Source organism: Heliconius melpomene, chromosome 1, assembly GCF_056956725.1.
Source record: "Heliconius melpomene rosina isolate 202511_hmr_F chromosome 1, ASM5695672v1, whole genome shotgun sequence".
Taxonomy (NCBI): Eukaryota; Metazoa; Arthropoda; class Insecta; order Lepidoptera; family Nymphalidae; genus Heliconius; species Heliconius melpomene.
The window spans coordinates 12,660,764-12,675,039 of NC_140389.1; the positions used below are offsets into that span (position 1 = coordinate 12,660,764).

Below are 14,276 nucleotides of genomic sequence, written 5' to 3' on the forward strand. Positions count from 1 at the left end.
GAGATATTTACATTAGTTATATTAAAAAGAAAATAAAAACTAAATATATATATCTTAATATAATTTATTTATATCAAACGGTTACAAAAACACACAGCACATTAACAAACTACAAGTAAGGTCAAGAAAACACAAAGCACTTAACACTATTCAGTCTTTATTCAAGACTATAACGAGCTGTTAATAATTAAAAGAAATAGTTCAAATTACATAAATATCATCAATAGAAGCAGTAAATATTATACGGGTTAATTCACATGACTCACAAGTCACAGCCCGCATCGTATATTTTACGCAAAAGTAAACTCATTTATTGACAAAAAAAAATATACTAACAAGCTGGCGTCAGCTGATATTATTCATTATTTCAAAATATGTATACAAATTTAACTAGGGGTAAGAATAGATGTCATACATTACTCATCATCAACTTACAAAATTTACAATAAATTATTGAAACGAATATAAAACAACACAAATTTAATAATTAATTAATACATAAAAAATAATAATATGGAGAAATGAAATAAAAATGATTTAATGATGATTTTGTGAAAGTTAATTACTAGACAACGCAAGAATAAAAATTAACACTTACGTAAGGCACAGGATTATTCAAGAATTATGTAAAACAGTAATATTCATGTAACAATTGTTTTTGTATAAATTAACAAATAATATATAATTAGAAAACGTTAAATTCAAGTGTATTAAAATATAATAAGTAACCAAGTATTTATTAATATTTTAAAAGTATCAATATTAGAATTAAATGTAAACTTACAGTTAAGTTTATAAACAATTTGAAACAGCTTGAAACTTCCAATAAATTTCATATAACCATTAACCTAATACAAGAATATCGAATATATACATTCTGATGATAATATCTATTTGAATAAATAACAAGCATTTAACATATCCCTATGCGAAATAGCGCCTTTAATGTAATAAAGTAAAGTAAAAAATACTGCAGATCATAAAAATTTTGGATATATTTAATAAATTTTTGCAATTATATCATTTTAAATATACTAAAAAACGATAAGATGTTCTACAAGTGAAGTAAAAAGATAGGCATTGGTTATCTTTCTTAAATATCAGACACAATCTTCGAATGTGTGAATAATGATTATGATATATTCTTTAAATATATAGGTATACACCAGAATAATGTACATATAGATAAATACTACTACATAGTCAAATAAATAGTTAATGAAAAATAGTTAATGGCGTAAAATAATTAAGTTCCTTTTGAGGATGCAATTTGACCTAGAAATGTGTTTATCACATGTGTCATCTGACCTCAATCACAAACAAGGATACACGACGCTTCTCCACTTGTAATTGAAAAATATCTTTATTACTTATTAAAAAACTTGTTCTTTCTAAAAAAGTTACTGAACTACTTTCTAAATACTTTTCCATTTGCATCGATTTATCATGATTATTATTATGAACATGACTGGAAATTAAAAAAACGTTATATGTCAAATATTTACATAATATTTTTATATAATAAACAAATAACACATTTCCCGCATATAAAATAGCAGGCAGAAACACTGATAAGCCTTTCTGTTCAACACCCAAATTTCAAATAAAAACATGGCGTGCTTAGTGGCAACGCCTAGTTTCTATTAAATACCTAATGACACAAACAATGAATAAATAGTTATTATCAAAATTAAAAAAGTATAGGTACGATATTGTTATCTCTACATAGTACAGTTAAACGGTAAAATAATGTATTTACTATTTTCTTATTCTTATTAATGAATAATAAAATTAGTCTCAAAGTTATTATAATTTTATATGTATAATTATTTAATATTATAATTTATAATTTTTGATTCCATATAACGACCACTCTCTTACACCATAAAATGCACAATACGTCCATTATCGTAATGTAGAGTATGTTGAGAAACGATCGCTGCAGATTCAGGAAGAAGGACGCTGAAGGGTATTTTTTACCAATTACCCGGTAATTCGATCTATACGGTCTTGACTCATTAGCGATCTTACTCCCAGTACTATATATTATAAAAACCAGAGATCACGATGAGGCCAGGCAAGCGGTGTCAGCCAGTATAGCGGACATGAGCGGCTTGTCCCTCAAGGCGGCGGCAAGCTCGGCCTCGTCCCACTGCAGGCGCAGGCGGCGCGCGCGCGCTCCGCCCGCCCCCGCGCCGCCCACCACCCGCACCGCGCCGCGCGCCTCCAGCAGGGAGCACGCCGACACCATCTCCCCAGCGTCTAGTGGAGCTATGTTACGCGCTGTTGCTACCCTGTTCAGATATACAGAAATTTCAAAATAAAGAAAAGCTTTTTGTAGCCCGCAAAGTAATTTACTGTGTCTCAGTGTTATAGAGACAGGCACGAGTCAATAATCTATATATATAAAAGGACTTGTCCTCACTGACTGAGGTAAGACGCACGCACAGCCGTAACCGCTGTGCGTAGAAACGTGAAATTTGGACAGATGTTTACTTTCGTAATCTGGACATCCACTAAGAAGGGATTTTGAAAAATTGTAACTCTAAAGGGGTAAAATAGGGGCTCAAGTTTGTATGGAAAAAAATTAAAATCGGCACCGATTCTTATAAAATTTAAAATTTAGATTTTTAAAAGTATTTAATTGAATACGTGTTTCATAGTTTTCTAGAATTCTTCCCCTAAGGGTGCAAGTAAGGGGTTGAAAGTTTGTATGGACAAATTCTTAAATCGTCACCGATTTTTATAAAATTTGATATTTAGACTCTTAAAAATATTTAATTGAACATGTGTTTCATGGTTTTCTAGAATTCACCCCCTAAGGGTGCAAATAAGGGGTTGAAAGTTTGTATGGAAAAATCTTTCAATCGTCACCGATTTTTATAAAATTTGAAATTTAGACTCTTAAAAATATTTCATCGAATACATATTTCATGGGTTATTAGAATTCACCCCTAAATACGCAAGCGAAGCTGCGCGCGTCCGCTAGTACTCAATATGCGGAGTTCGTCGTCACTTTGTGTCATATATTCAAATTCAATAAATGACGCAGTAAAAGCATGGTGCTCTACTAATCGGGCCCACGGGGCGCGGGGGTGCAGGGTACGGGGTGACATAGGTATCGTAAATACGCATTCTGCCCATGTGTCCACTCGTACCAAATTATACGCAATTAATTATTTTCATTTCCTCGCTATTGTAAAAAGAAAAGGTTCCGCTGCTCAGTGCCTTAAGACTAGGTTCCCTCTGCCTGTAATGCGGGATGGGACCATGTAAAGCTAAAAAAATATTGCATGTCTTACAAGAAACGTACCTTTTATAAACGTCATGAAGTTTTCCCATGACGATATCTTTATTTTTCCCTTTTGTCAGCATCAACATAAGACTACACAATATTAATTTCTGTTGCATCGGCAACCCTTCCTCAACGTCAGTTTCGATTTTTCTAGATCCTCCATAAACATCATTTAATATTTCTAAAACTTGTTTTAATTCAACAGTTACCGACGAATCCTTCATCATTTCGTCAACACATTGATTTTCAGAAAATTTTGTTCGTCTTGCGAGTTCGATCACCCTCCGTCCTATATCTAAAGCGCGCCTCATATCTCCCGAGACTGCAGAGATTTTAGCTGTAACAAATAGATAAATAATTAAAATGTAATCAACGGAGTGGTAACACTAGATTTCCTCTACCTAACCCACTATATGAGGGATACAACGTGAACATATAAAAAATAGATGCCAAGAAGAGAAACTACCCTAAGTTACACCAACTCCCGCTACGTCCAATTTTTATGTTTTCTAAAAAGTATTTTTCTTTCCTAAGTGTGGAATAATACTTAAAAATTATTTTAAAAAGTTACGCCTACCTGCAAGCATCTGCAAAGCGACAGGCGAGAAAACATTAGTACTATCTTCCTTTTCCAGTACACTAGTAAATATATCAACTATCTGCTGCTTAGTGTATGGCGGGAAGTGCATGGTAGTGGGGGCGAGGCGCGCCTGAAGGCGGGGCAGCGCGCGCTGCGTGAGGTCGAGCGCGTTGGCCACGCCCACCAGCACGAGGCGCCAGGGCCGCGACGCCCACTCGAAGATCGTGTACAGTACGGTCTGCTTCTTGCTGTCTAGCTGGTCGATCTCGTCGAGTACTAGCAAACTGAAACATCATTCACATAATGATTCATCAACTTGACGTCAGTGGTAGCGCAGGGGCAAAAAGTATGACTGTAAAACCGACCGGTTGTGGGTTCGTTCCCTACTCGGGGAGATGAAATATTTATTTAAATTTATATTTCTATTACTTCGCTCTGTTGTCGACGCAAAGCGCGGCGTTGAGTTCCGAAACTCAACACGCAGTGCGCCACGCAATCCAGAACTCTGCGGAAATTGTGGAACGCATATATAGGATTAATAGGTTTCCTGTCTACCCTGCTGTGTGTGGAATACAGCATGAAGCTAAAAAAATAAATTAGCATTATAAAGCACAATTCCACACTGAGGAAAGACCAATACTTTTTAAAAAACTATAAGCGGGATTTGAACTCTGACCACTAAACGATACTTCATCAAACTGCGTCGAAATTATTATACACTTGTTGAAAATATTACACTTTGTTTTCCGCCGGAATTCGAGAGCGTGTTGAATGAAAGAACTCAATATCGCGCTTTGTATTGCCAGGGCAAGAAAATGAAAATAATTTTATTTTTCCCGACTCCTAAGGAAGGGTTATGTTTTCGCGCGTATCTTGTATGTATGCATGTATGTAATATTCTTTAGTACCTCATATCTCCAGAACCGCTGAAAGAATTTACATAATTGAGGTGTTGTTAGATTCGTTTTAACAGCCCAAGTGTTCTTAGATAGGTGAAGTGAAAAAAAAATATCATGGCGGCTGTGGGACGCCTTTGGACTTTCGAGTACCACAATACGGGTATCAAATTCAAGAGCTCAATATCAGGATTTCAAAACAATATATCATGGTTATCATTACCGTAATAAACAAAAAAATGAAAAATAAGAAAAATATTTATAAACACAAAAATTCCGACTGCATAAAACTAAAAAGAAAATTAACAAGCCCAATAGTTTATTAGGATTAACGGTCGGGACTTATGAGTAATTCTTCATCATCAATAACATCTTTACCAGGAACCCCGCATAATTTAAAGAGGAAAATATTTATAATATTTTTTTACAATGAGAATCGACACACAACTTTACCGGAAATTAATATAAACAAAATTTAAAATATAACATTTCTGTAATACTTTAATATAAAAAATATACTATAAAGATAATTTAAATCATAAACAATATATAACGGTCTGAAAATTTAAAAAATGTTTTTAAAGAAATTGATAATTCATTACTCACATCATTTTGTGTCTTTTTTCTAAGAATTTTTCAATAGCACTTAAAGAGGCTTTCTCACTAGTGCCTGCAGTTTTTAACTTTAGCTCTTTGCATATTCGATTGTAAATACTTGCGGCTGACTTCATCATAGTGCAATTTATAAACACCTGTTGAAATCCTTGTTTTATCTGTAAGTGTTAATATTTTTTTAGTTCCATGATTAACTAATAAATTAAATTCTCCTATTCAGATGATAAAAAAACATAAGAAAAACCTTAAAATATTATTACAAATATATTTACATTGTTCGTTGTTCTCAATAGATAATATTTGTTTCCTATATAAATGTGATTGTGAGTGTGGTGTTGAGTACCATCCGAATTTGGGAAGAAACCAAAGAAAAAAGCAGAGTGCCACTAGCATGTGTGTATCTAGAAATAATTTTAGGGGAGGCCCTCACTTTATTTTCGAACTGATCTTTGAGTAAAGATTTTTATTTTTATTTTTCAGTAGTAATTACCTAAAAAATGTAATCTTTCGTACCTTAGGTAACTGCAATATGTAGGACAGACATGCTGTTTTTCCAGTACCGGGTTGTCCAGAAATATATAAAGATGCAGATTCCTCTTTGTCCAAGTGTGTAATTAAAAAGTTTTCCATCCATTCTATTTCTTTCTCACGACTAACTAGCGGCTGTAACGGTGTAGTTCTGTAAATGTCAAAAATTTTAATAATTAATTGTATATTCATTTCATTCACCACATATATTACTTTGTATATCAAAGTAAAAATAAAATATAAATAAGAAGTTAATTATAATCGCCGGAGCAAATATTGTTGTAAGTTCACTTTATGTACTATATATTTCAAATGAACAAATTGAGTTAACAGCTAAGGATGAATTACTAATAATAATAAACTTTAATTAATAATAATAAACTTTATAGTAAGAATGGCACGCCTATATAGAATCAATGAACGTTACTTACTCGTGTTTTTTGACTGGACTATACGCAATTTCTTTTCTTGCAATTTTTTTTGCAGAACACACATCTGAAGAGATACAAACACATATAAAATATATCTTTATAACCAGGGGGCGTTTAAATATAATGGAATTAAAAGTGGGAGAAGGGGGTGTCTTGAAAACATTACGATATGTTGCAAGGGCTGAATTTTACAGACCAAAAAATCTTTTTTTTTTAATATAAATAAATATAAAAATTACAGTATAGAGATAATACTTCTGTCTTAGACAAAACAAAGTTTAGAATTTACATATTAGAAACTAGGTATACTTCAATGGCTTTTAATATTAGAAAATATCATAATATTAACCCCTCACTACCAACCATCATCAAATATCACTTCAGCTTTCGTTATATTATTGTGTCTTTTTAAAGTGCTTGCTTTTTCAATATTTAAAATATCTTCATTTTCATTATTTATTTTAGATTTTCCTTCATTCAAATAAGTCCTCTTTCGTGATTTGAATGGAATAGTTGCTTGAAGTGTAGACATCTACAACAAATAAATAATAAATAAATTCTTACATTTCTATATAATCATATTGTGAATTGTTGAAACATTTATATGGAATAATATTTACCTGGGATAATGAAATTTCAAGAAAATAGTTTAAATTAAATAAAAACCAAACATTGACAAAACTTTTTATTAATCATTGCATTTGTACATTAGAAGATACCATTAGCTCACAATTAAAAAATAAAATACATATAATAAAAAATATAGAAACCAATACACATAACACTCACTTCATTCTGTACTTACTAAATTATGAACATATGTAGGTATATGCAATTGTTAAAATATACGAAAAAAACCAAGACTTTTTTATTTTTCCTTTGTAATGCTATTTATAATACAAAAACAATTTTTTTAAAAAGTCACCTTATATAAAAATATAATTTCATTAAATAACAATGTATCTATATACATATAGGTAAAAAGTTTAAAACAATGTCAACTGACCATAATGTACAATATACCAGAAGTTAGCACACATTAAATAAAATGATTAACATAAATTATTTAAAAAAAAGTTATATCATTATAAATTTCATCAATAGTTGCCATATTATTTAATTTTAATGTACAATTTTCCTAAGACTATATGTATATCTGGGATCCCAACATTTTACATTATTAGATTTGTAACATACTTATTTTAATCAAGTAATAACATGATATTAATGGATGATCATACCATATATATGAATATAAAAAAATATTATAAAACTAAATTATTGCTTATCTTTATTGTTGAATGTTTGGGCCTGATGGGCTATATTGGACATATTTTTAAAAATGTCATAATTTCTTTGAGCCAACCATACATGCTGCATTTCCATTTGGTGTCTAAGCATTGCATGTGAAATCAACTGGGACTGTGGTTGTGGTAAAAAATCGGAGGTATTCATTTGGGGATTTGGGCTCATAGGTGTTATAGGCTGTCTTATACCTGTTATTTTACCTGTTGGCATCAAAGGCTTAACTGGCTTTAATGCAGGTTTGGAAGGGCCTGGTGATGGCTTAGGAGATTCAGTTTTGGTACTATTTGTATTCAGCAAATGTGTACTTGTTACTTGATTAGATTGATTAATAATATTATGGTCAGATGACACATTAGCTTGCTTGTCTTCTGCAATAATTAATTTTGGTGAGGAGCTAGGCGAGCGCGTTTGCGATCTTGGTGAAGGCTGGGTGTTAGATGGTGAGTTACTTGTATAATTAGGAGACTGAATGGGTGCAATGGAACTAGGCACATGTTTCATTTGATTATTTCTCTGAGCTAATTCTTGTCTCGAAGTACTCATTTGCGGATTACTTTGATTTAACTTTTCCAATTTTAGTTGGTTAATACTATTTGCATTTGGAACTCTTAATGGCTGAGAACCAGTTGATAAGGGTCTGTTTGGTACACCCGAAAACATATTAGGTTGTGACATAGCCATAGGTAAAATTTTAGATGGCATGCTTTGTTTCTTAGCCAAGTTAGCTATAGATTGCATTGTTTCAAATGCTTTGGTTTGTTGTGGGCCTAATTGACTTTGTATATTATGTGGAGTTGACAAGTCGAGAGCGGTGGTTGTTTTGTTCTCTGTGGTGGGCATAGACGAGACTACCTTATTGTTAGCATTGTTAAGTTTATTTGCAGCACTGAAAGACTTGGGAGTAGCGGGAACAAGTTTTGGAACTTGTGTTTTATTTTTTGGTAATTTGGGTTTCTTGTCACTTTGCATTGATAGTAATTGTTGTTCAAAAGTCTGTTGAAATGTTGTTGGAGGTGAAAAATTACCACTTTGCTTTCCTAACTTTGTGTCTGCAATAGGTTTTAAATTAGGTATAGGACCCTTGCTAGATGTTTCAGAAGTCTTTACAGGTTTTGTAGAATTAGCAGCATTTTCTGTCTTATTAGTTGTAGTTTTATCATTAGAGTTTTCAGGTTTATTTGTCTTTTTAGGATCAGTATCTGGAAGCTTAAGAATTTCAATAAAATTATGTACAGGAGGACTGGGCCCTTTGTGTGCATTTGAATTACTAACACCAGCAAGATTTTTGTTTACTATGGTTTTCTTTGGATCTGACGCAGAAGGATCAGGGGTAGCTCGAGGTTCTAATTTCTGATCAGTCAAAGTAATTGACAATGATGAAGGTATGTTGATCTTACACGAATCAAACAAAGACTTTAAGGGATCTCCAGTAGTCTGACCTGTGTTTGGAGTAGGAAGAGATGTTTTAACTTGAGATAAGATTTTGCTTCTATCTATTGTAGGATCACAGTTATTGGCTAACAGATCCATCCTTAATTTCCCAACTGGTGGCCCTTTATTATGAGGAGATTGAGTAATCGGTATACTGGGCTTCAAATCAGGCATTTTCTTCATTGTGGATTTTGGAGGATCAAGAGGCTTATGAATAGTTACATTTTTCTCTGGAGGTTTAGGTATTTGTAACTTTAGAGGTGATACTGTCTTATGAACTAAAGATGATTGCTGTTGAATAGAAGAAGGTTCAGATGGTTTTCTCTTTGGAGATGATATTGCTTGAGAAACTGGTACTGGTCTCTTTTGACCTTGACTTTCTAGTTGTACAGTTTTGGCAGATGTGACATTTTGCTGTTGTTTCACATCTTTGTTTGCAGCCAATGTGTTAGTGTGAGTAGTGCTGTTAGGAGTAGCAAGATTAGTTTTTGGAGGATCATCAGTAGTTTTATTTACATTGTTCATGTCTGGCATCTTAGGTGAGTTTGAATTTATAGATTTTATTGCACCAGCACTGCTAGAACTAGTTTGACTTAATGGTAATTTAGCCTTTTCTATCTCAATTTTGATTTTTTTCATTTCTGGCAATGCTTTAGAAATTTCAAATTTCCTTTTTAAGTTTTCTTCTGTTTTTGTGATACTACTTACTAAATTCTTTGCAGAAGAATTATCATTTGTAGATGGCACATTTTCATTGCTACTTAATTTTGTGGGTGAGGATTTTGACGTTAAATTATTTTTTGCTTGTAACTCAAAGGAATTTAAGAATTGCGACTTTTCAACTTCATCATCATTTTTCTTAGGTGATGCAGACCTTACATTGTTATTTGAAGTAGAACTTTTCATTTCCTTAATTTTTAAGGCCAATATTTCGTTTTTCTTAGTCACATCTACTGATTTTTTAACATTATTATCATCAGGCATTGGGCTGTCTGTACCCGATGATGCTTCAGAAATTTGATCATTGAGATTTGGTGTTGGACTACTCACATTTGTATCTTCTGTGCCAGTGGGACTTGATTTTCTATCAGCGAAATGAGTTTCCTTTCTATTTATATCAAAAAGTCTATTTCTTATTGCAACATAATCAATTATTTGATAAAAAAATCTCATAGGCTCATTTCTTTTCCAATTGTATATATATGCAATATCCATTAATGTATAGTAATCTGGCAAAGGGACTCTTTTATATAAAATATCAATGGCAAATTGTGTGCTATCAATATCAAATTTCATACTTAAAAATTTTTTAAGGTGGTTGATATTAACAACAGCAGGACATTGCAAATATCTTCTTGTAGTAGCAGAGAGTGGTTGGGGCTCATTGCTATCGGAAGATTTACTAGATATACTGTCAGTATCAGTAGCATCAGCATATTCCAAAGAGAATGAAATGACATCCTCAGGACTAAATATAATTCGTTCTGTATCTTCGCCTCTTTGTTCTGGAGTGGCAGATGCAGCTGGACCTGGTCTAGAAGCATAAAATTGTTGACGTCGCTCCATTTCCTTTTGAAAAAGTCCAGGCACAAGTTTGTAAACTATGTCTTGTAACGCTTTATCTAATTTAATGTTAGGTTTAGCAGAGTTGATCATCATTTCGCAAACTGGACAGTAACTTTTAATTTGTAAGTGCTTTATAATACAACTTCGACAAAAAGAATGTAAACACTCAACAATGGTGGTTGCGTCTATGTAGTAACCTCGACATAACGGACACGTAATGTGCTCATTAACTTCACCAAGCAATGTTCTTTGAGGCACCACAACAGTAGTGTTCTGCTCTGCCATTTTAACAACTTTTTTATCCGATTGTTTATTAGAAGTAACCATTTTTGCAGAGCATGCCCAGCGTCACCAATATAATTGACAATTAACACTGTGACACAAAGCGCGTAACGAATTAATTATTTATTGACAAAAGATACATAAAAACACTTAATGTTAATTATTTACTTTAAAAACATTTTGAATGTGTATATTGAATCAATAATTACAAGACAAACACAAGTAGCAGCAAGGCGACATGACTGTTGCACATAATGTTGGTAGCCTTGGCCAACATCAATTCTGATTTCAGCTATTTAATTTTTAACGTATTTGTTGAGTGCACGTTTAAAATGAAATTACTACCAGTACTGTAAAGTGCAATTTATGAAATTTCTTACCTTTATTTTGTTGTATATCGTAGTGAAAATATATTTTTTACACTTAACATCACAGTTTATTTTTGGCGCGAATAATCCTGCTGTTTACGACAAGAACATATTGACAAATCAGATTTAGAGTTGCCACTTAAACTTGATTCGACTTATCTTAAATTTAAATAATAGTGCCAACATAAAACTGTATTCGATTTCGGTATTATAATTCGTAAATCTTAAATGTTTTTATTCCAGATAAGAAAGTTTGTAATATTGTAGTAATAATTTATATTATAGTATATTTTAAAATGTTTATGAATTTCTGTCCATCTCTTAATTATAACATTAATTTCAAGTAGTATAAGGGTCATACTCATATGAGTGTTATGTTACAATAGCAATAATAAATAAAAGAAAATAGAACTATTTTTCATTCTAAATTTGACTATGCCTACCCCCTTATGATAAGTGGATAGTCTACACATCAAAATTGAAAAAAATATATAAAGAAAAAAATTCAAATTCCATCATTTAGGGGACAAATGATGGAATTTGAATTTTTTGGAAATTTTTTGGAATTCTGTGGAATGTTCAGATTCGTAGTTGATAGTTTCAAAAATATGTAATTTATGTTATTACGCCCGTGTCATCGAAATCACACATATTTTCAGCGTAGAATATACTTGAGTTAATTTTGTAGTGATAATTTCCAAAATATGCTTCAGCCTTTTTACTATAATTTCTAATAAACTAGCCGTTACGTGACTCTTTTCTGTGATCCAAAAAATCTGCATTAAAAAAATGTCTACTAAAGTCACCATAAAAGTAATATCTTTTAATGTGGTACTATTAGACAGCTATAATTTACCTTTTTAGTTTTTTTTACACCCATTACGCAAGACGGATGTGTATTTTTATATTCCAATAAAAAGAATCGTGTATTTTATTAATTTTGAAAAAGACCAATGCATCTTTCCTATTTTTAGTGTATTTTGGTAAGTATGTGCTACTTATATTTGTAATTATATAGGCACAATGGCTTTAAAGGAGTATTTTTGAAATCTTACTTGCCATTTCTCTATCCTTGAAAACTAAAGACCATTGCTGATTTTTGATTGGAAAATCTTTTCTGTAGACATATTTTCTGTTACTCTAGGTGTGCACAGGAAAGATGTATGTCCACATAAAATACTATTAATAATAAAAATATATGTTGTAATGTCAAAAACATTTTTTTGTTTATTTGTTTATGCTTGCGCTTGTAAAACTAAACTAACAGATTTTTTCCTATTTTATAATGGCCAAAACAAAATCAATATATCGTATATATCTTGAAAAATTTAATATTTCAGATTATACTAAACATATAGCATTTTACAAGTGTCAAGTGGTTTAAGTTATTACCTTAAATTACGAAATATTAGCTTAGCTAGCTTTTTTGCATTGTTTAAGCACATTGCCCTATTCAAATAGATCTGGGGTGCACTAAAGCAATGAAGAGAAGAAAAAACTAAGACGTGAGACAAGTAGAGCTAAACAAGATGCTATTATTAACTAATAATGTGCCATTATATTTATAAAACAAAACATTGATCATCATTGATCATCATCACCAGCAGAAGATTTACATATTAGCTTCTGAATCATCAACGGCTGCGAGGCGGGAGCTAATAACTGCGACACAGTTAATACTTCTGCAGATTAAAGTTGCTATTTTTATGTATGAAATATTAATTTAATTAATATTATTAATATTATTATGTTTCTCTTTTAAGATTCACGGGTTCAAAAGGACCCGGTCCTTTGGAAGGCTTGCGGGGGGCACAGGTCTAACGTAGAGGCCCCTAAGAGAATATACAAATGTTTTACTGTGACACATCAGCCGGGATCCATCGCTGGGCAACCACAGGTAATTAACTATGGAAAATATGGAAATCTAAACTAGGACTATGGAATGGAATTTGGATCGACTGGCGAGACTACCGAACGTCCGCCTTTACAATAGTCTCAAATTGAATGGTTGGTAGACGGTGACTCGCCTCCCACTTTATGGGCCCCCATAGAGCAGCGTAGTGCCTCGGGCGCAACATCAGGGTGGTCGGCTAAGGGTGTAGAGAGGAGCAGCAGTAGAGCTCACTATCACGAGGAGCCCGTGAGCGGGTTTCCCGATACGCAGATTGAGCACTTCCACCGTTTCGAGCATATAGCTCTTGCGCTCCATTCTGCCGGCCAATAAAGGAAAGCCAGAGGTGGGGGATAGATTACAACTCACTTCCGGAGGACTCAGGTCCTTGGGGTCGCCACTCCCCAACAGCTCGCCACAAGCTGCCCTGTGGGTTTATTATTATTATTCTCTGAAAATTACTGTTGTAAATATGGATCAAAAGTTCAACCAGTTCATTTTGGTGGATTAAAAATACAACTTTATTTACACACTTGGGTCTTTCTTTACTACTCGTTGATTATCAGTCGCTACAACTTAAGACAACATCTATCTATTCTATTTCTACAAATTTGAGACATGATCCCTTACTTAAAGATCTGATTGAGAAACAATTTTTTTTTGAAAATGACGAAGAAAACTTAATTTTATCAATTTTTTCGATATAATTGTTGGCCATTCATTATTCAATAGATATTGTTTAGTTTGGTTAGGACTCTTTCTTATTGTTTTAAGAGGCTAGTATTTGTTACAGTATCATTATCGTTACGTTAACATTGTTTATAAAATTATTCATTGTTTAAATAAAGATTTTGAGTTTTATTCGGTTGAGTCATGTAGAAAATAACTGAAACTATTATGAATAAACAAATAATGATAAGAAAACATGCATTAATATACTTGCTACTCAGTAATTGTAAGAAATTATATTTTTCTCCTATTTATTACCTTACATTATTAAGACTGAAGGAATCTGCGGTATGAATCTGACATTTACTAGATTATTTTAATTTTTTCGTGACAATATTGATGTCATATCGTAATCA

At 32.4% G+C, this 14,276-nt stretch overlaps 2 protein-coding genes across 3 annotated transcripts; both read right to left on the reverse strand.

Annotated features, from left to right (window-relative positions):
• Window positions 1-48: 48 nt before the first annotated feature.
• On the reverse strand, window positions 49-11,445 carry Cdc6 (Cell division cycle 6). Of its 2 annotated transcripts, none has more exons than XM_085187365.1 (8): window positions 11,313-11,445; window positions 6,709-6,877; window positions 6,346-6,409; window positions 5,900-6,065; window positions 5,378-5,544; window positions 3,873-4,159; window positions 3,314-3,632; window positions 49-2,294 (listed from the first exon to the last, which is right to left on the reverse strand). In XM_085187365.1, exons 2-8 carry the CDS (start codon window positions 6,875-6,877, stop codon window positions 2,063-2,065), a joined length of 1,404 nt encoding a protein of 467 aa, XP_085043491.1. In that variant the 5' UTR covers window positions 11,313-11,445; the 3' UTR covers window positions 49-2,062. The 2 variants fall into 2 exon arrangements, with proteins under 2 accessions (XP_085043491.1, XP_085043497.1); XM_085187371.1 differs by lacking the exon at window positions 11,313-11,445 and adding an exon at window positions 6,966-7,097.
• On the reverse strand, window positions 7,018-11,198 carry LOC146541528 (uncharacterized). The gene has a single exon (XM_085187352.1). The coding sequence runs from the start codon at window positions 10,975-10,977 to the stop codon at window positions 7,624-7,626; it is 3,354 nt and encodes a 1,117-aa protein (XP_085043478.1). The 5' UTR covers window positions 10,978-11,198; the 3' UTR covers window positions 7,018-7,623.
• Window positions 11,446-14,276: the final 2,831 nt, after the last annotated feature.